Raw genomic sequence first — 23,846 nt, 5'->3', positions numbered from 1 at the left:
CTAGCATCAGAAACTGCTTGAGAATCATCTGGACGTTTGTTCCCAGGCAGAATGACAAACTAGCATACCATTATTAATATGTAGTGCAGATAACTGTTATTAATATGCAGTGAAGCATCCTTACCCAGCTTTCAATATTTTACATGTCCAACATGGATATATATATTGTATCCTATAGTTAACTGCATATACAGCATCAACTCTTGTATTAGACTGTTTAACTTTGGTTGTAACTTCTGATCAGTCTTACTAAGACTGTGAAAAGACCAAATCAAATCTCTTCGACATACCAACAGAAGCTCTGTAAGTACAAACATAGCAAGCACTTCTAGTATGTTATCAACATTGTATCTCGTAAACAGAATGGTCCTTATATCTTTCAAATTATTTTTCAAGGGCCAATTTCAGCAGAATTGCTTCTGCAATTTATTCACATATTTTCTCAACTTTTAAAAGAATTTCATTTTTATTTATCAACAAAACACTGCATCAATAAATCAATATGTTTCTTATAGCATATTTCCTATCATTTGGATCGATTATCCCCTCAAAGGTTAAAACATGTCTTTGACAGTATTCAGCATTTGAAAAACATTATGGGAACTTTACAAGGTTGGATGGAACCTGCAAACGGAGCATGTGAGCAGGTGCTGCACGAACAAGCCAATACAGGACATACCTGAATCGAAGTATTTAATCACTTGATATTTGATTATTGATACTTAGTAAAATAATCATGAAGAGGTAACAAGAGAAGTTCAAACTTCAAAGTGCTCACCCAGGTGTGGAATAATGAGTACCATACAGGAAAGGTGGATCAGAGCCACCACCCTCAATAATCTGTATAAAAAAATTATTAAAAAGATTGTCAACTACCATTTAAAAAGAAAAAGATTAATTCCATTCAGTTTTTAGTTTTGCATACCTGCATATATCGATCCTTAAATATAGCGAGCCGTTCAGGATTAAGAGCTCCAATTGGCTGCACAAACCAAATACAGGTAAACAATGATATCCATGAAAATATTATACTGGAACCACAAGTACAAATAATTCAGTAGTATTTTATTCAGGGATATATTCATGCATCTAGTGATTGTCATCTTCCTCCGAAACTATACACATTATGTAGAAAATGTAATTAATCTAGCACAATTTCAACTGTTTTGTTATCCTACAATATATATTTTCCCTAATTCTCCATTAGCATTGAGAGTTGAGACTATTTGTTGTCAAAAAACAAAATCTTCTGAAACTCTTTTAGCCAAATGAAGTAGGGGTTCCATTTATTGTGGCCAGATCCATAACACAAGCAACCACTATGTTTCAGCCCAAGCACATTGACCAATAAAATGAACAATGCACTATTCTATGAAAACTTTCATATGGTACATAACAAACTTGGGTTCAAGAAAAAACTGAGTAAGCTACCTTTTGGCCTGACTGAGATTATAAGGATCCTATGGTAAATTGCAGAAAAGGATGGTGATCAAGAGAAAACCTCCTAATGTTATTACATTCCTTTTTTGGGTTGTAGCCATGTTCACTATTGTACCCATACAAAATTTCATGTGTCAATTTAAAAACAACAAATCCATCACTTTCTTGAGGACAAGTTGTTTCCATCTTTGTTGTGTATTTGTGGGATTAGGTATGGAACAAGTCTTTTGAAGGTATTTGTCACAATAGAGGAAAAAAAAAATTCAAAGAAATTTCATAAGGAAAAGGGTCAAGTGTGCACCTCTCTAAGAGATTGCACAATCATTGTGACAAAAAAAAATGCCAAAACAATTTCAGAAGGCATAAGGTCAAGTTGCACCTGTCTAAAATATTGCACATTCAAGTGTGCCCCTATATGGAGCAAAACAAAAGTGCAAGTTCAAAAGTCTGTTTTATAGTCTGTTGGCATATGTGTAAAGCAGAAGAGTGCACTTGTATAAGGGCTATGCAATGTGGAAATATGAAATTTGCAAAACCCCATATAGAGGCACATGTGGCAAGTAGAAGTGTGCACCTATTAGAGAAATTCAGACTTAAGTTTGAAAGTGTTGTTACATAATGACAAGGGCATGCCAATGAATGAAAGGAAGTTCACCAGATTAAATCTAGTAAAAATCTGCCAACAAAAGCTGCTGATCAGATTCAATAAAAAGGCAAATCACCCATCTGCGACACGGGATTAAGACAAACCAAGGCCAATTCAACTCTCAACTCTGCATTCTCTACTTTCTCCAAATCGCCAGTAGCAACTGAGCTTGATTAGTTTCCATCTGAGAAATAAGTAGAACATGATGAGAATTATCTTGGAGGGCTACTTCCCTAGGAGCTTCATGAACCTCCTCCAATAAATCTTCAACATAATTCATTCCATTGGTCAACTTCTCCATCTGTTCTACTACCTCCAATGCTTCAAAACAATTAAAAAACCCCACAGTTTGTCTATCTTTTAAAGTGTGCTTTTGGACTCTTCCCTTGTTGTGAGGCTTCACTAGAACAAAACCCTCCTAATCAACATCCCCATCCACCAAAGGGACTTTCCCTTTATCAGCTTCTGCGGGTTGACAAGGAAACACTTTGGATGAAGCCCCAACAAAGTTAAATTTTGGACATTTCCTTTGTTGATATCCATACTCATGACATAACTAACATCTAAATGGGAAAGCTTCATAATCCAACTGTTGAATCTAGGTGGTAGAGCCCAGCCGAATTCCCATAGAATCTGGCAAAGGAACATTTAAGTCTATTTCAACACAAACACGGGCATAAGTAATTAACTTTTTGTCCATCATTTGTTGAGAAGGTCCTATCCGCTTGCCAAGCAACAAGGCTATCATATGCAAAATATCTTTCCTCCAAAACTCCAGTGGGAGCTAAGGGAGACGAACCCAAACAGGCATCCTTGAAGGCAGTTCCTCTAAAGGATTAAATCCAGTATGCCACAATTTGATGAATAACCCAACCTGATTATTAAAAAATGGCCCTCGGCTTAGTTCCGATCCGCCATGCAAGAGAACACCACCATAAAAAATTTATTCGCTGCCCCCATCACTTCCATGTCTCCCTCTAGATTCCATGTCTACCGAGCTCAAGATTTCAATGCCGGGAGAGAGAACCGAATGCCCATAAATTTACAAATTGGGACATGGTTTTCCAAATAGGAAACATCATCTGCAACTGAGTCAGGCTGGATTACTAAAATAGATCTTGCTTGTGAGCGTTCTAGACACCCATTAACCTTTAGAAGTTGAGGTCCTCCAAACCGAGGAGACCCACCATGCAAAGCCTCATGCAAAAAAAAAACTGCACCTGCATGCAGCAAAGAAGACTGTTCCATTCCTAAAACTGCTTCTCGAAAAGAAGCCTTTAGAGATCCACTCACGCCTCCTGCAGAGGCCATCACCACCACAATAAAAGAAACAGAACTGAAACTCTCTCCAAGTACCACCTCCAACCAACAACAATCCAGAAACCTTCACAAAAAATCTGCTATATGGCTTCCCATGGCCCCTACACTCCCAACTTGCAGATTGAACCCCACAAATACCCCCACCCTGCATGCACTATCGACCAAGCACAGAGGAGTGCATGGACAGGGTTACAAAACCCTGCCGCACGCAGCAAAGCAATCATCTGCCACTTTCTTCATTGCTCCAGGTCTCAATCCTTTTTTAGTAATTTATTACTAGCATACCTATATTTTAAAAAAATATGTCTCTATATTTGTTATTGTTGTAGTCACGGTTTAAATTTAACAGAAACCTGTTTACTCACCATTTCAATAATGAAAGCACAATCAAACTCTAACACAAATCTGCTGAAACAAAACCATAAAAACGGACAGCCTTGTGGAATCCCCATAACCCTCAATATTGAAATCAGACCAAGACTCATAAAATTTGAATCTGAATGATGAACAGCAACCTTATTTCCATTTAAAACTAGCCCTTGCATTGTTTTAACTCATTTTTTGCTTTCAGCTGACTGAATGTAAGAGTCACCTATATAAAACTTAACTTAGGCACATGATATGAATGTGTGTCATGCTAAACACAAGTAACCATGGAAAATGTGCACTTGGAATTACACTTCAATAGAAACCATCACAAAAGTGCACCCAGATTTGTATTTTTGAACACCTTTCAAAGCTTGTAGAATTCATCAAGGGTTTAGCCACTTAAAAAGTCCACCTAGAGGAATTTTACCTGGCTGCAGCCACAAAAAAATGCACCTTGTCATGCGAACCACTTGTTTCCTTTCCTAGGTGTGTTCCACTTGATTCCTTGACAATTTGTTTTTGTCCTGGAGCAACTTAAGAGGCTAATGCTATTTCTAAAGCACACCTACGGATATTCATTTGCTGGTTCTAAGATGGGCACACAAAACTTATCCTTTTGCAAACATTTAGGCAGACTTTACTTCATACATTGTCAACTTTTGGGGCTGGGCACTTATCAATAATGGATTTGTCACTTTATAAATGTTCTACACAGAATTCTCTTTGGTTTAAGCCACCAAAAAGTGCAAACCTGATCTTCAACAGCTTGGCAGAAATCACTTAGTAGTTTGCCAAGTTTTTGCTAATTTTGGGTGGAAGAACAGGGTGACTTGGCCACAAAAAACCTGCACTTGGGTTTTTGGGAGGAGATTCTCCACACTTGTGGCACTTTTCTCAGCTAGGCAGAAAAACTATATGGTTAAGCCACACAAAAAGTGTACCTAGGAAGAGATTTTCATGACTTGAGCCAATAAAAGGAACAACACTTTGACCCAAAAGAAAAAGTTTGAGATGGCCTGGCCATCAAAGCATGCACTAGAAGTGGCTTTGCCAAGGGAAAATTGTGACAACTTTGCAATTCAATGTTACAAGGAGATTTGGACAGAAAAAGCCATTGGCTTAGCCATCCAAAAGGCATACTAGTGAAAATCACTTATGGCTTTCCCATCAAAAGCATGTGCCAACCTCACTTAGGCCACATTTTCATTCTTGGCAAAGGCTCAATCGAAACTCACTATAACTATCTGTTGGAAATGTTGTCATTATATCAAGATTGTGATAAAATCAGTAAATCAGAATTCATGAGACATTGAGTAAATTAAAGATAGTTGTGTTGACTGAAGGAATCAAAATAGAACTCATGCCAACTACATCAGGTATATTGGTTTGTGAACAAATCAGCAATGAAAGAGGAAGACTAATTTATTGTAATCAAGCCGATCTCCACTCAGCCATAACCACAATCAGATTAAATGATGAGTGAATTACAGCATTTAGAATATAATATAACAATATAGACAGACAGTGATTCCATGGTCTACAACAGTCTAAAGAACACTAAGTTTAGCATTCAGGATAAAACGACTTATTGTCATCATCAAGCAAATTAAAGTATGACATGTGTATATGATACTACAGCAATCAAACAAACTAATATAGCAATCAAAGAAGAACAGTCTATGTAGATATCGGGTATATATTGCGATTCTAATAAGACTCTCAAATGATTAAAACTATATCATGAACCCCAAATCATTTTGAAAAGGATGCAATTTGCAAGAGGATTATGTGTTTGTCATAAACAATAATGAACAATAATAATAAAGAGGAGTTTGTAGCAAAGTCAAAGAGAAAATTGTGGATATATTGTGGCAGTTTTATTCTATGCATTATAGCATATTGGAGAAGTAATTTATAGCAGAATTTCGTATCAAGGTCGGTGCCTCATTTTGGGTGGAGTTGGTGCTTCATCCCTATGAAGTTGCTGCTTCATAGTTAGGAAGTTGCTGCTTCATATTTTAGAAGATGTTCGTTGTTGTATATTGCAGAGATAGTTTCACTAAAAGATGATGTGAACAATGATAAGTACTTTGTACTTATAGGCGACTTGACCTTTAATTCTTCAGATCGGCTAGCATAAATCAAATGTATTAAAGTTGGCGCCCAAAATAGGGTCTGACCCATAATAATTACAAGTTACTTATTATAGGGTCAGCCCTATCACATCAACAAGTTACATTGTATCACCCATTTAGGGCACAACATGAATCACAAGTTACAATGCCCATTTAGGGCCAGACCCAATTACAAGTTACACAAGTTGAGCGCCCAAATAGGGCCTGCCCTTTAACATTCACAAGCTTCATAATATAATCACATAAGAAGGCCCATCAAACATTTACCTTTCTAGGTCGGCCCAATCAAGGGATACGACCTAGCTTTATTTCAACACTGATGGTTGCCGAGAGGTAGACAACCGTCAACCAACTAACACATTAACTACTCGAGAGTGACAACCCACTTAATACAAGCAATTAATACATTGATAGATAAAAATATTATCAAACATAACATAGGCATTTTATGCCGACTACATCATCCTCCCAAAAAGAAAAAGTTGTCTTCCACACAACAAGCAAACATTAAGTAACATTTGAAAAGACTAATGACAGACAATGACTTGGACCGGACAACCCCAACTTATAGAGTACCTGCCAAATCAAATGAGGACTTGGGGGCAACGCCCCCAATGCTCCCAATCCCAATGGGAGTCTGGGGCAGCGCCATGGCACACATGATTTTGTGATTTTTCAAGACACCAAAAACATTGTTGATGAAGCCAAAAAATGGATATTTTGCTCCTACCACCTTTTTCTGCCCTTTCCATACGGCCTGATACGCATCATGTACGGAAGAGTGTTGTTGTACGGGAAGGTCTTGCTGTAGCTAATTGTGTTGTACGCAATGCAAGAAGATCCATATGGAGATGAATGGTCTCCACACAATATAGCAATGATGGTGAGTCTGGGGGCAGCGCCATGGCACACATGATTTTTGTGATTTTTCAAGACACCAAAAACATTGTTGATGAAGCCAAAAAATGGATATTTCACTCATACCACCACCTTTTTCTGCCCTTTCCATACGGCCTGATACGCATCACGTATGGAAGAGTGTTGTTGTACGGGAAGGTCTTGTTGTAGCTAATTGTGTTGTACGCAATGCAAGAGGATCCATATGGAGATGAATGGTCTCCACACAATATAACAATGATGCTATACGAAGGTTTTAAGTCGGCGAAGAAAGTGTCGTACAAAAAAATCATAATCTAACCCCACAGGAACAACCAAGGATAACCATACGGATAAGCCATGAGATCTTCGTATAGTGGAAAACTATTGTACGATACAAACTGAAGCACATAGTCATCGTACGGGGTAACAAATAGGCTGTACAGGGTAATGCCAAAGCCATACAAAGTGACAGAAACATTTCCCAAAGAAAACTATTGATTGACACCAAGAAAGCCGTATGGGATGAATGAACCTGTGATGTCATACAAAATGAGAAATAAGATGACATACAATGTGTACACTTGAATGTAGTACACAGGAAGCTAGGATGGGCGTATGGAAAATGGGGATGTCATACGTGATAGTTATGTCATATGTGATAGATGCCAAGGGGATGCCAAGGTGCCAAGATGCCAAACTGTTATACGAATTTAGGAACAACTTGCACAACGTAGAAATGACCACCTTGCCATACAAAATTCAATGGATGTGACTGTACGGTTGCATGCCACCACCGTATGAAGTGGCCAAAGATGGGTCGTACGAAAAGAATAGAAGAGTGTTGTACGACGAGAAATAATCCTATGGTGTGAAATGAAACAAGCCACCATCATACAAATAGTAAGGAGTCCTTACAGGTGCAAGATGAAACTATCGTACACAATGTTGTACAAGTGCAAGATGAAACTGTTGTATGGGTGCAACCTGAAACTGTTGTACAAGGAAGTTGGGAGTAAGAATTTCTCCATAAATTTCCTATAACGTTAATTTTCCTTCACAAGTATCTGTACACTCCACATTACATATCCTACTCTTCGTACTATTAGATGTATCCTTCATAACTTTACATGCTTTCATCAATTTCTTTTCACCAAGAGTTGTAGCTTCAAGAAAATTACCCGGCGAAAATACCTCGCAGTCCTCCATTTGCCAGTGTAATAGTCCATTCAAGGAACTCGCAGCTTCAGAGCAATCTTCCAATTCGAGCACCCCTTCATCATTAGGTTCCATCATTTTCCATCCTCCTTCCATCCCCAAATCGTGGAATAGTCCATTCATACTAGCAAAACAAATGGGAAAATATCACACTATGATGTCTCCTCTTTTATGGTGTACAACTGAAGGCATACAATAACACCATATTTACTAGATCTAGTTGTAGCAATGAAGTTATCAAATTGAGTAGCAATAAGGAATTTGTTAGATGGTACGATGTGATTTTGTGGTATAGGTTGTACAATAGAAAGAGGGATACCAATATCAAAACACTTACTTGATTTTATAGACCATATAGTAGAGGCAAACAACCTTAGGCACCATATGATGAAGGATATTGGCTGAGAAAAGGAAGATACTCATACGAAGGAAGAAGAAACAAATAGGAGTTCAGTACAATAAAAGAAGCAACATGAAACCCAAGCCTAACAACAAAGTACAAACTCAACATGTCTAAAATCATATTTGGACAACAGAACCAATATTAATATATGGCGGTATGGTGCAAAAATTATTTTTGTTTCTTTCCTACCTATTGTAAAAGAACTTTTCATTTATTTTTATTTTGTACTTTTAGAACCCATACTGTATTTCACTTTCCAACTTAATTAATTTGCCTTGTATTTCTCTTCTTAAATATACTGACTACTAGTATTTGTTGATTTGCACCTTTTTGCAGGGGTCACTTATAATATTCATTAGCATTAATAATTGTGCCTAAGATACAAGACTTTAGTAACGTTAAGATTTTTGCTCATACTACCTTGAATTCTTTGACAGCCCCTTACAAAGTTGCCATTCACAACATTCTCAACATTGTATAATAGGAAAACATCTAGATTTAATTATTGGAATCTATTATTGCTGCTTGGATTCTAAGAGCTAGTAGGAGATGAATGCTTGTTGTATTGTGACTTCAATGATGTGTTCGGTGGAATACACTATTCACCCTGCATAAGGAGTATTTGTGTACTTTTGCTTCTCAAAATATACATGTATATCATTGCCAAATAGCCCATTATCTGACAAATATCACAGAACATCTTCTTAGGACAGAATATTTTGATGTGCCTTTAGCTCTACAATACATAGATCATATATATTTGGTCTCTTTGTTGGACTATTTGTCTACTTTTAATTTCTTCGTCTTGCAAATGATGACTATAATTTTTGCACTGATCCCAATTTGCTATAGCATCAAAGCTACCATCTTCATCAATATTTCTTTTTGAGCAAGGACACCTTGTCCACACTTTCAACGTACTTAGGTTGTTGTACACTTCTACATACAATGAAGGTGGTACTATCATATTCTTCAGAAATGAAGGAGTAAGACTTTTGATGAACCACCATCTATTTTTCAATCCATCAACTTCCTTTTCTCCAATTTGACCAATAATTTATTGAGCTTCCAATTGTAAGCTCTCATGTTCTCTTGTTTCCTCTGCCGAGAGTGGTAAATTTTGGCAATAATTTCATTGTCATCCTAAAGCAATATAAATTCTTTTTTGAACTCCTCTGATAGTTTCTCCCACATATTTTGATTTGCTGGCTTAATCACTATGCAATAATCAATTACCATATCTCTCTGGGTGGGCAGGAACAACTATAGCAACTAATTTTTATATTTCTAATATTTGTTGCCCAAATTGTTTTACAAGGTTTGCAATGCCTCACTACGTCTTCAGATCCATCTCTCATGAACTTAGGCAAAATCTGCCTCTCTATGCTTAGGTTTGTTTGTCGAGTCACTACAATTTGTCCTCACAAATTCACTGATTGGAAATTTCTCCTCAAGAAACTCTAACAGTGCTCTCCCCATAGTCCTAGACAATTGAGAATCCTCTACTCTTTAGCAGACTTCTTTGGCACACTCATATCAACCTTAGGTTCTTTTCTCTCCACTCTAATTCTTTTTCCTAATGTTTTTGGCTTGATTCCCTCTTCCCCCAGCAGCTCTTTAATGTCCCAATTGTTGCTTATCTGCACTTTCCTCTCTTCATATGTGAAGACCTCGGACTCCATCTCAAGATAAGACTTTCCTCATACAGAGAAAATTGTCAGTTCCACAAACCAAAATTGGTCTACGAGATCCACGCATTCTTCTTCTAGAAGGGGAAGATGTCTGGCAATTTTGACCTGCTCTACCTCTGTACATTATAGGTCACTGTCCATAGTCAATTGAAAGTTATAATGTCTATGTTCCCAACCATGGCTTCAACTTATGCTACAACCTTGACTTGTGCTTCAACTTTCACTTCAAACTGATGGATTTCTAGAGTCAATTGCTTCATTCACCCTCTTAAATTCTTGCTGTTCCACCAATTGCAGGGGATCGCTTGAATTAACAATTAGCCCCTAACTATGCTTTGACCCCTATTCAAGCATAATGGCATTAATTTCGTCGATCCCCACTCTAATCATCAATAAGTAGTGAACTACACTAGTTCTTTATAAATCCAACCTAACTTAAAGTAAGCAATCGCACCAATGTTTACTATTATCCATCTACAATATCAATTGCATACAATAATAAAAATTAGCAATGCATACCAGATAGAGTGATAAAAGATAACGCAATAGAATCTTTATTCAAAAGAGTTTGTGTACATACATATAGATCAGGGAAGCCCAGTTAAATATAAATGAAGCCAATAGTTGTTGGTTAAAACAAGTTGTTGGGATCTGCCAATATTAAACAGATAAAACTAACTTGAAGCAAACAAACTTATAAACAAAATAGTCCAGCTCTACAAACTAATAAAACATTACAGTGCCATTTTATTCTAATCACAAACTTGTTGCAAGTACAATGGGGTTGCGCTTTAGAACTTCCATGTAGTAAAGAAAGGAATGTTTCAAAACTAAACATGTCAAGATCAAAGATTATGAACAAAGAAATGTTTCACTGAAGTAGCATAAGGACCTTCACTAAATATTGTTGGAAGCAAAACACAGACTTATGGGAGGGGATGGTGCTCACCCCTGTTACCACGTACCTTGAGCTATATTAGAAGTATCTTTTTATGAGAGTAAATAAGAGGTAAAAATAAAAAAGACACACCTCTTCTTTTTCTTCTTATGCTAGCTTGATGGAGAGCATTTAAGGGACAAAATATTCAACACAAAGACACGTCGGTTTGAACTAAAAGAAAATCCCAAGAACATGTCTTAATGGGAAATCCAACAGAGAAGCAGGATGACATCAAAATAAAATGGCCAAGTGCCTAGGTACAACACATCTTGTCACGACAAAGATATGCTGGGGAACAAAACATCCTGTTTGGAAAAAATCAAAACAAGTAGACAGAGGATATCTTACTAGACCTTCCAAATAGGTGGGAAGGGGACATTACTGGTAATAGCAGCATAGTCACCAAAATATTCATCACCAAAGGAACCATCAACACAGAAATCACTGACAAGAAAGCAGCAAATTTAAGACCAGTTTTTCTGTTGCATACAACTTACGAGTTGTTTGAGAAGAACATAAGAAGAAACTCCCACACAAATAGCAAGTATCAAAAAGTATGATGCAAGCCCTAATGTTTGAGTGAAACAGCCACATTATGTAAAGATATGCTGCACATGAAGTGCCATATACATGTGGATAACTAAACATGCCAAGCATTGAGCAAGACTCTTATGCATAGTCCCTCTCGTAGTGTTCACCACTACATAGAGGTAAGTTGCACAAGAAGTGCCATACACAGATAACTAAAGATGCCAAGCATTGGGCAAGATCCTTATACATAGTCTCACTTGTAGTGCTCACCAGTCACCACTATTAATTATCTGATTCTTTGGAAGTAGATGGCTCTAATAAATATAACTCTGAAAAAAAATTCACAATGAATTAAATTACTAAACTAGATTAGGATCCTACCCATAAAAAGCACCAAACATGATTGTGTCAATAAGACTAATAGTTAATGACAAAGTGGTTCCTAATTCTATTTGTTTTTCTCATGTGGATACAACTTTATAAAAGAAAGAAAATAGACCTTTGAGAGATCACGAAAATATTCAGGATCAGTCAAATCAAGCACCCTGCTTCTGTAGTTTCTTAGAATCCAAGGCATCACAGGCCACTGAGTCAGGTCACAAAAGCTCCGCCCTGCTGCAAGATTCAAGTACATCAGGTAATCATAGTTTGAAAGTTGATGCTCCTGTCAAAGTGTAAACAAAGCCAAGTTAAGAAGAAAGTGTTTTGTGAAGCAGATAATAATGCAAAGAGATTTTGAAAACAACAAAATGCTCCACTTAGTTTATGATAATATCTTAATCTATAGAGATGAAGGAAGACAGAAGTGTAACATTGGGCACAACAAAATTACATTCTAGAACCTACATGAATGGAAGAAAAATATTGACCTAAAAGAGCAAGTCAACAATGCCAAGCACATGGGAAAATGTCATGAAAACTTTGTAGCTCAAGGCTTAGAGTAAGGACCAAGATGTCATGGTTCAAAAATGGTGATAAAGGATCTAATTATTTTTTAACATGTTTAGAGTAAAATTTGTGAGAGAGAACTTGTCTAGTTAATATTGGTTAGTGTTGACGTGGCTAAAATTGCATTGCTACAACTTCATCCGGCCAACGCAGAATAGAATGTTGAGTATCCTATCATCTCTTGTATAAGGAAGCCCTAATGCTGTTTTAGTTGATCAATGGGGACGACCTCAAGGTTTCGATTGTCAGGTCTTGACTGTAGGATAGCTCAACGGTCGATGTGTTTTGCTGGGAGCACAAGGGGTCTTACGTTTTGCAACAAGTTGGTCTGTTGCGATTCTCAAACTGCGAAATAAAATCAAAAGGGAAGGGTTTAGGAAGCCTAAGGACAAGGATGATAACAGTTGGTGCAGCGGGTAGACAGATTTCGATAAACCAGTTCTTGTTTTGCCAAAGACACCCTCACAACTAGACCTAAACGGTACAAGCTCCAAGGGATGAAGAATTTTCAGACCAGAGACTCATTTTAGGCACCCAATTCTAGCGCAGCCTAAGATGAACACCTATGGTTGAACTAAGCACAGATTGGGTTAAGACTAACCATGCATGGTGACCTACAATCAGCAAACCCCCAATGGTATGAACCAAAAATGCATCAAATACCCCTCCACACTTCACCATTAAAATTTTTGCACTCTAAAATTAACTAGCTGAAAGAAACCATGCAAACAGAACGAAAACAAAATGACAAACACCAAATCAATGTCTATATATTGATTTCAGCTGCCTATTACAACAATTTTTGCAGCATCTCTATGCTACTGCTAAAATTTTTCCTTCTAACTTCTAGAATCTAACTACAAAATTCTCTAACCATCTCCCTTTTACAAAAGAAAGGCCTCTACCTTTTATAGAATTTACAATTTGAACCGATGGCCAGGATTGATTGCATCCAAAGGCTGCAATCTGCCTTCCAGAAGCTGGCAGCCTTAACCCATGCCCACTCAATTCTTAGTTATCTACCCAACAACCCTCTCAACTGCCTACAACTGTTTGGATTCAATTTGGGTCTATCCGGTGGTTGGACATAACTGACCACAATTGACACGTTTCCCCTTTGTTTCAAAATATCTTGAGTGGGGCCTGTAGGCAGTTTTACAATAAAACAATTTCAATTTTCAGAAACTAAACTTCTGGAATTAAATCCGGTTGTGTATTTCTCAAGAATGCATAGACTTGCAGCATTCGGAGTGTTCTTCAATCTTTGGTCTCGGTGGTGGACTTCAACTTGTTGTTCAGCGGCACGCTTCCCAATGTTTCATCGCTTTGATCCTACGTTGCATCTTTGCTCCTAGCTTTGATCACAATCCTTCTTCAATTTGTGTTTCAGGCTTTCTCTTGGTTCTTCCCAACGATACCTTCGACCTACAAACAATCAATCTCACTTTTAATAAATCAATTTGAAAATTAATTAAATTAATTTAACAAACATTAAATTTAACCGACGACGTCGGGCTAGCATTATTATTCAAATGAAACTTAATGCAATAATGACTGATGTGTTTTTTGAAAGGGAAATTTGTAATGTCCCCTTGTATTTGGCCTAGAAATATAATTCAATAATTAAAATTATGTTTTAATTATTTAATAAGGTCATTAGCTCCTAAGTTTAAAGTTACCACTTTTTTATGTTAGTGAGGGTCACTTATTATTTTCCAAGATTTAAAATTAAAAGCAAGGGAAATATGAAGAGAAAGTGAAGTTGAAGAGATAGATTCAAAGAGTTATTCAAAAGGTTACAAAAGAGTAGTGAAGGGCTCATTTGAAGCATGCTGAGTTTTATTATTCTTTGCTTGTAACCCTTGTGGTTCCAAAGTTTGGATTTGATCCAACTTAGCCTTTTGAGGACACAAACCCTCGTGGGAAGATCAATTTTGGTGGTGAAACTATCCACCCTACCTAATGTTAGTGAAGTCACACAGATTTCGCAAGTGGATTCAATGAATGGAGTTTCGGAAATGTGTTGAAGTATCTTTTAGACACAAATTTGGAAAACAACAAGGTACAATAAATTCTGCTATTCATCTAGCAATTCTTTGCAGTAAAAGGTGATTTTGTAATATCAAGTTATTCTTTGCAAGATTATATTAGTATCGTTGTGAAGTTCTTTAGTATGGCTTTTGAAGAGGAAATTGGGCTATTTTATTGAAAATTCATAATTGTGCTGGTTGCCAATAATCACTACTTTAAAATTTGGGCAAATATCTATAGGGCATATCAGAGTGGTATCAAAGATGATTTTCCTGCCAGCCTGTGGGGTTTCAATTATGACAGATGAGTGCAGCCTTGGTTTCCTGGTTTGTCTGTGAATGCTTCTTTGTTCCTGCACTTCAACGGTTTTGGAAGAAATTTATGAGGTCTTTACAAAAGATAAATTTCTGAGGGATGAATTTAATTCCTACAATAGTTGAAAACTGTTGGTGACTCTTCTTATTGTTGGATGTTTATATTGACGAAGACAACTGAAATATATTTGAGGCTTAATTTAAGCGCTGATTCCACAAGAAGACAAACTTCATGAAAACAGATTGTAATCAGAACAAGACAAATATTCTGAGTTTGTTTAATCTAATTGAGCCTGACATGGCAGCTTATGTGGGGTTGAGTTTGTTCATGTTAAATTCATATGAGACATTGGTGAAAAATAGGATGCAGAAAGAAAACAAAACAAATCATAAAAAGGAGGCCCTTTGCTTTTAAAGATAGCGGAATCATAATTATTCTCTTGGTGAATCGATTTAAATTCTGAAGAATCGATAAGCTGGGCATTTCCTTGCTAGCCATCTAAGAGAAAAACATTCAATTTGGCCACTTGGTATTATAATTCGTGACTTCCAAGAACGCCTTTCTCCTTGATGCTGAGCATATAAGTATTGTGGAATAATACATAGCATGTATTTTTACTGTTGTATAGACATCCTCCTGTTATATTGAGGGACCAAATTTTGCCAGTTTGTGGTTATGTTATCTACAGTCATTTTGTATTCTTGACACGACTATTGGAGAAGGAACAGGGTCCTGAAAGAGACTAGTCGATTCAAGTTTAGGGCGAATTCATAACATATTGATTCTTCCCTCATCACTGCCATTTAAGAGAAGCCCTGTTTGAGGAAAGCTAGCCGCAACTATTTTTGTAATCATGAGTTCTTTCTGATGGAAATCGTGGTCATATTCTTATGAGCTATTGTAGGACGAACTTGTTGAAATCGATACATGGCATGGTGAAGTAATTGGTAGTCGTTTGAGCTTCCTACTTTGGTGCTTGGTTGTTCTATTCCTTAATATTCTGACTAGCAAAAGCTCAGATTGAGTGAAACAGATAATGAATGGGCTTTTCTTTCAGTTGCTTTGGCGAATGTGTTTTCCTTCCTTTCAGGCAGAATTGTTGATCAGGAACTCTTGTTTTTCCTTCGCAGCTAATATGTGAGAAGTTGTGAGAGTTAGAGGAAGACAGGAATCTTGTTGAGCATCACATTTTCAGACTTCCAAGCGGAAATCACCCTTTTATCAGAATTCACCATTCTGAAGTTCTTTTTGGCACAGATAAACCTTTTTGGGCAAATCGTGAATTATATTCATTGATATTTTAGCTGAGAATTTTGTGTTGAGCGCAACCTTCAAATGATGGTCAAAACTCCTTTCTAAGGCCACAGAACTCCTCAATCGTGAAAATCCTCAAGAAATTACTTTTGTAATCAGCTCATTCAAGAATGATAAATCTCTAGGAATTAATGGTCTCCCTGTTGAGTTCCATAGAGCTAACACACACTAGATTGAAAAATATCTCCTAGAGTAATGTAAAAAATCTATTCATGTTGGGTACTTAGGAGATGATATTAATAGAGGATGTCAATTCACATTTACTCAATGATGAAAGATAAAGACTATCATGCAATCATTCATACGGTGGTTGAGTTCTCACCTACGTTACCCCAAGTTTCCGGGACAAGGGGACGGGGGGACGAGTTTCCGGGACGGCAAATTTTTTTGCCAAATTTGGGGACGGGGGGGGACGGCAAAGGGGACGGCTATATAAAATATAGGGAAAATTTAAAATATATAGCAAAATTCTAAATGTTCATATGAAAACATGGATAAAGCATGCATCTATACATTATATTCATATGAAAACATGGATATAGCATGTGTATAATACTATGAAAACATTTTAGAATGCAAACATCGAACATACAACATTATCAATAGACTCAATACTCAATATGCACTCATAATTCAGAATTTCAATTCATTCACATTGTCAATATGCATATCATAATAGATATTAAAGAAATAACATACATAATGGAGCCTAATCAGACTCGGAGGTTAAATTTTCACTACTTCCATCAGCACAGTTTCCCCCAATATTTTTCGAAGGGGGTCAAGGGGCAGCGCCCCTTGCGCGCTCCCTGCAAAAATATTTTTATTATTTTATTTAGGCGTCAGGTGTTATTTTTCTATTGGCAAAAAACCCTTCATGAGATATTTCACTCCCTCAATTACGCAAAAAACATCATTAAAAAAAAATGAAAATACGACTTTTTTTATTTTAATATTTTTTCCTAGCCCTAGAAGTGGGTGACGTCCAGCCGTCCCCGGGACGTACGGACGTCCCCCACAGCTAGGGAAACCGTCCCCCCGTTTCGGGGACGTCCCCTCAAAATTCTGGCAATTTGGGGACGGGGGAGGGACATCCCCTGGCCGTCCCCAAGTCCCCGAAACGTCCCCGGGACTGGGTCGGAGGTTTTTAGGTAGGGGACGCGTCCCCAAGTTTCGTAGGTTCTCGCTCTTGATGGCCCTTGCATATTTATTCCAGATCCCAAATTCAACAGCTTTTGCACATCCTTTGACCACGAGTTCATAGATTATTCAAGCAACAGGGCAACCAGTCCAGTGCTATATATCCTAGCTCATTCTACATTGAAAAGATAGATCATTTTTCTCTTCTACACTACTGAATGTGAAGGAGCTTCTAATCTTCCAACTCTTGCAAATCCCATTCCCATTAGAGAAGCAACTCTTATAAATCACAAGAAAGTTGATATTGTAAATGATTTTTGTAGCTAAATGTCTCCATGGTTCCATTTCAGGATTTTTTGGGAGATTCTAGCTTAGAGTTTTCTCTTGCCGCACGTGATGGTATGAACGAAATAGGCATTTGATGATTGTTGCAGCCATAGATAAACTACTCGCCGAAAACAAAGCTAGTAAAAAACTTGCGAGTTTTTATGACATAAACTCATGCCAAAAACTCGGTGAGTTTTTCGCAATAACTCTCCAAAAATGAAAGATCTCCAATCCCGGATACCAAGACAATACTGTTTTTGTTTCAATTGAATCTTTGACCAACGGTTTAAAGCTCTGAATGGAATTTCTAGAAGTCTGATTTTTTTTCTGATTTTTCTGCCTTTTCTCAAATTTCTTAGATTTTTGGGAATATAAATAATTGCATAAAAGATAGCAAACAGATTCCAACTATGAAAGGTAAATACATAACAAGAAATTAATCAATACTATAATCTGAAACAGTACATACCCGGAATAAGCCAGCAAACTCATTTTTATTTCAGAATGGAATTAATGCAAAGATTCAGTGCTGTCTTAGAATAATGAAATAATGCCAGCTCTAGGAGAATGCTTGGTGTGAGTCAAAAACCTGAGGAAAACTCTGCCTCAAACCCTCCAATACCAATCTAAACACAATGGCGTCCAATGCAAGAGGAAAACGCCTCCAATAACCTCACATGAGCTGCCCAGAGAGAACGCACAAGCTGAAATAGGTAGCCGCCCCTACTGAAACTCCTCAATACTACCAATATGTGCATTCCACTACAAGTTCGACCTCTTCCTCTATCAATCTGAGTGCAAGAAAGAACAACTTAAATCACCAATTCCTTGTTGAGGTTTATGTCCCAACAATCCAGACTTGAGGGTTTCGTCCCAAGCCTCTAAATCGCTCCACCAGAGCAATTTCAAGTTTCAAATGTCAAAAGATAATGAGAAATTAGGTCTCCATCTCCTTATATCCCCTTCCAAGTGCAAATCGAACCCTAAAGGGGAATTACACTTTGCACTTTAAACAAAATATAATAAAATAACATTTTCCCAATTAAAGGAGTCCAGACTATAGGAAAAACACTACTTTATTAAAATGTCATAACTCATAGCACCAAAAAGCCTCCGGATAGTGAAAATAGTTTATAATAATTCAGTTATCACACATAGGCATACACGCCCAAATTATTCAGTTATCCCCTTATTACTCCGAAATGGCTATATAAATAGCCTTATTATATTTTATTTAATTACTAACTTAGGAAATATTAAACCTTTATGCTTCTGAAAGCCCAAATCAACCAAATAATCATGCAACTGACCATGTCACCTATCTGTGACTGATACCGGACAAGATCGGTCAACAGGCAGTCCCTTCCCTAAAATCTAGGGATGCTCCTAGAAACTAAGGAACGCACCCTGTCGTCCTAAAACTAAAACCATCTGAAAGGTCATGAATAACCTCACGACTACCAACTGTCACAACCTCCTAAAATTTAGGGATATCCCCTAAAATCTAGGAACTACTCCAAACTGGCTCCAAACTGCTTGTAAAGCCAAAATCCAGTCACTATATGCACTGAATGAGTCCCAATCAACCTCTGCTAGCCTACGAGACTCCAATGATAGGCTAACTCCTTCGTCTCTGATGTCCACTCTAGAAAGGGGACATGACAATCCTCCCATCTCGAAGTTGCTTGCCCACAAGCAACTGAAACACCAATCCTCTACCATCCTGTTGACGTGTATTTTGTACACAATCAAACACAGAATAAAATACCCAAGGGTACCTTATCCTCTCTTGAATAAAGCCTCTAATTGCTGAAGATATCGCAAAAAAAAAGGATCAATCAAGATGACTCCAAGGTTCTTTGATGTAGGGTCTCTACGTGTGGATAAGCACCAGTGGTCGTTGTGAATGCTGTTTCATCAAGGGGCCTTACGTTTCCGTACAGGAACAGGATTTCCTAAAACTAACAAGTTCTCAAAAGATCAAAAGGTAGGGTTTGCAAGAGATGAATTCTAATCTAATCCTAGGAATGACTCAATGTAGGCTAGACTTGGTAAGATTCTACCAATTTCAGTATTGCCAAGGAATAACAACTCTACTGAAGTTGATGCGATCTTCTAAGGTGACTAATGATTTTTCAATTCATCAAGAATCATAGACACTACCATGAAGGTACATATCAATAGTTCAATAATGACTGAAGGTTTAAGCAATCCAAATATCTCCAGTTGACCACAAAAGGCGTCCTTACAATCAGCAAGAAGCTAGTGGTTTGGAACGTGAATCTCACCAAAGATCAAGCTCAACACTTAGTCCTTCAAATTTAAATACTACTTCAACCAAGAATGATTCAAGAAAGTAAGCAACCATGAAAGTAGCCACAAGAATTGCAATAAAACACCATAACTTCAATATTTTATTGATCTCAAAGCCAAAATGGACAACAATTGCTTGAAATTCTCTCTTCAATGCTCAATCTTGCTACAAAATAACTTCTAACTATCTGACTCTAATATCTATTTCTCCTCTCAATCTCTAATTCTATTCTGCTATTCTCTATATCAAAATGAAAACGAGTGAGGGTATATATAGCATCCTCAATTACAATGAACGGCCCAGATCAAAAGAAGATCAATGGCTGAGATTCTGACACCAAAACCCTAATTAGGGTTTATTACAAAAAGTTCCCCTTTTATTGAACAATATTAAATGCATAGCCAAATATTTAATTGGCACAAAAATCTAGGAAACATAGACCAATGATAATTATGGTGCCACATCATCTATAACAACCTCTCTTCTAAAACCTTGTTCCCTTTCCAATGCTCCTTCTTAGCATATGCAATGAATCTGGACACAATTCCTTCAATCTCAGCAATAGGAATCTCGGGAAGATTCCTCATTCGTTCCTCCAAGTGGATAACTTGATCGAAGGCTTTGAGAAGAGCTACATCCCATCCAGGTTCGAGTTCCTTGATTTTTTCAATCAGGAGCATAGTAGCGAACATTTGATCTCTTTGCTCATCTGTGATAATATTTTCATCTTTGCAAAAAATGACCTTAACCTTCTCTTCCAACTCTTGAAGATTCACATCTGTCTCATCTTCAATCCTTCTGCTAAGAATAGAACATAACACCTCAAACACCCTGTCCTGAATTGGATGGATAACCTCCTCAACTTGATTGCATTTGGTGCTAATGTCTTCGAAAAGAACTTCCTTCATCTGGCGTAGAGTTGACCACTGGAGTAAATTATGAGCTCCTCCATCCATTATCTTTTCTTGTGCTAGGATCTTCCTTGGTGTTTGCCTGATTACTTGCAGAACAGGAATGATAACATCTCTAGTGTGGGCAAAGGCGGCTACTGTTATCATTAGGTTGTGAATGATCTCAAGGACCTGGATAGCTCGATGGGTGGTCTGCATCATTCTTGTTGCGAACTCAATGGCAACAGTATGGGATTTGTCAATCCAAGAGCTCATAAGCTGAACCAAGCTCTTAACTCTTTCTGCCTCGCCAACTGATTCAAGGGGAAGTGCTTGCACGAGAGACACTGCTGGATCCTGACGTCCCAAAGGCTGATTGAGATGGCTAAAGTAGCCTCTCCAAGCACCGACCTCTCGCTCAAGCTTTCTATTCTTTTCCATTTCTTCTTTAAGCTTGTCTTTAAGTGCCTCAAATGAATCAGTTGCCTCATCCAGTGTCTGCTCGGCTGTGAGTGTACCAAACTCAAAGGTCTCTACATCATACTCCTCTGCCAGGATCTCACCTTCATATTTGTCCACTGTTGGTGTAGCTATATGCAACTTCCTGGACCCTGTCTCATCTCTGATCATCTTGGACATCTTGGTAGCCTTCCTCCTCTCTGTCACTTCCTGAGAATTTCCAACAAGGCTTTCTAAATCAATTACATTATCTTCATCTTCGATCACAATCACCCTTGTTAGCCTCTCTTTTAACCAATCTGGAATGGCGGACCTTGTCTCTCTAACTTGTATTTCTTTAGGCACTAATCCCTCTTCTCAGAGAGGAGATGTCACTTCATCATCATTCTTGTCTTCATGTAGCTCATTGACTTGGGGAGATTGACTTGATGAACGTTGAGGTGCTTGCCTTTCTTCATGTTTATCATTCTGGACCATTGATTCCATAGATTCCTCCACTTCAAGTACCCTCTTCTCTTGTCCTTGACTTGTCATTTTTTCATGTCGGGAAGATGTGCCAGATGAGTGATCTCGATGGGCCTCTTGCTTCTTCTTGGAGGGTTCCCTTTTCTCAGATCTTTCTTTCCTCTTCGCGCTTCTAGGATGAGGATTGCCTTCACTTACGCATCTAGGGTGAGGATTGTCTTCACTTGTGCTCCTAGGATGAGGATTGCCTTCACTTGTGCTTGCTCCTCCTTCCCCTGGCCTTTCCTCCAAAGTAAAAGTCATCGGTGTGTTCTGTTCTCTCAACTTTTGATGTTGTATATCCACCCATCTACGAGTACATGACAAAACCGGAGCCATCAAAGTTTTCAAGTCCACAATCTCAGGCTCGTTCCAATCTATCCTCACTGCTTTGTCCTCTCGATCATAAGATGATTGGAGATGTCTGCCACTGTCCTGGGCTTGATCGGCCACTTTGTAAACTTTGCATTTCCTGATGAGATCTAAAGGCAATCTGGAATGCATCTTTCTTTTTACTTCTAGATCACTTGAGAGATTCATTCAAAAGTCTTCTATCTGAAATTCATGCTTGTACTTTCTACCAACTGTCTCCTCTATATACCCATAAGGATCAAAATTCTCTCTCAAGGCAAAGAATGAAAATGAATATAAGGCCAACTCTTTCTCTGCATCATCCAAGGCTAAAGCATTAGGACATACCTCAACTGAATTCCCTAGTATGATAGGCACCGGAATTCCATTTCCATGCCTGTGTCTGAATGCCTTCGCATAAGCCGCCAACTGCCTAGTCACCTCCAGTAACACTATTCTGTCTGTCGGATATCTTGGCAACATATGTGGAGGTGAAGGACACCCATGAACTCTAATATATGTAAACTTCTGGAATTGCATAAACCAAGCACCATACCTCTTTACAAGCTCTTGTGCATCTTGAGATATCCGATTGTGAATCCCACCTTGCAACATCCTGGTGATGTTCATCGTGAAGGTATCATTAACTAACTTGTAGTTACTTCCCGGTGGATGATGCAAATGAACATAAGAGTCACAAACTCTGACTTCCCCTGGTCCTCTTCCGATCACTCCTCTGTGAGGTAGTCCTGCATATTCAAAACTCCTGATCAAGGCATATATGATGTACGAGCCCATGTGGAATGACTTGGTAGCCTTCAGTCTTCTCAACTGCACGTCCAAGCAATGGCTAATAATTCTAGCCCAATGAATTGTTCCTTTCCCTTGAACTATCACTTGGATGAAGTAGAACATCCACTTCTCAAAATAGAAGGCTTGAGGAGCCCCTGTAACTCGATTGAGCAAAGTTATCAAATCTCTGTATTCCTCCTGGAAGTCGATCCTATGTGGTGTGTTGGGAATCTTGCTCAGGCGAGGACGACTTTTGAGTAACCAATTCTTATTGATGATGCTCAAGCAAGTGTCTAGATCATCTTTGTACATGGACCTAGCTCCTTCCAAGCTTTTGTAAATCATATCTTTATGTTCTGGCAGATGGAGAGCCTCACTGATAGCCTCTTCTGAAAGGTAAGCCAAAGTGTTCCCTTCCTTGGACACGATTGATCTTGATTGTGGGTCATAATGGCGGGCACACTCGATCATCAACTCATGGCACTGGACTGCTGGAGGGAAACCGGCCGCCTTGATGATGCCACTTTCAATTATTCTCTTTGCGATAGGTGATGGTTTTCCAATGTAAGGGACCTCTCGAAACTTCTTCACACTGAAGTTTCCCAAGTTGGTATCTCCAATGTTGCTCCACTTTGACACGACCTTGGTCTCCAATTCTTCATTCCTCTAATCTTCCTTCATGAGAGCTGGACGACTAGTGGATGCTCCTGCCTTTGGGGTCGCCATCGTGACACCTACACAACATTTCATAATGAGTAATATATCTTCCAATTTAAACATACAGAGTAGAAAGGAAGATTGAAGCATTTAATTTAGGAAACTTCATGATAAATCTTTGAATTATCATTTCCTAAATTTAACTACGCAATTTGAAATTCAAAATTCAAAATTT

The 23,846-nt window shown here is 38.0% G+C and overlaps 1 protein-coding gene across 1 annotated transcript in view; it reads right to left on the bottom strand.

Moving 5' to 3' along the window:
- LOC131035250 (uncharacterized) overlaps positions 1 to 23,846 on the bottom strand; it is a 367,961-nt gene that overhangs the window by 216,682 nt on the left and 127,433 nt on the right. Inside the window, exons 7-10 of the mRNA XM_057966917.2 lie at positions 12,069 to 12,233; positions 926 to 982; positions 779 to 840; positions 625 to 679 (exon numbers count right to left, since the gene is read on the bottom strand). Of these exons, the coding sequence (XP_057822900.2) occupies positions 625 to 679; positions 779 to 840; positions 926 to 982; positions 12,069 to 12,233 (339 nt within the window). The remainder of the gene's footprint in view (positions 1 to 624; positions 680 to 778; positions 841 to 925; positions 983 to 12,068; positions 12,234 to 23,846) is intronic.

This window comes from Cryptomeria japonica, chromosome 2 (genome assembly GCF_030272615.1).
Source record: "Cryptomeria japonica chromosome 2, Sugi_1.0, whole genome shotgun sequence".
NCBI classification, from domain to species: Eukaryota; Viridiplantae; Streptophyta; class Pinopsida; order Cupressales; family Cupressaceae; genus Cryptomeria; species Cryptomeria japonica.
This window is presented reverse-complemented; position numbering and strand designations above follow the sequence as displayed.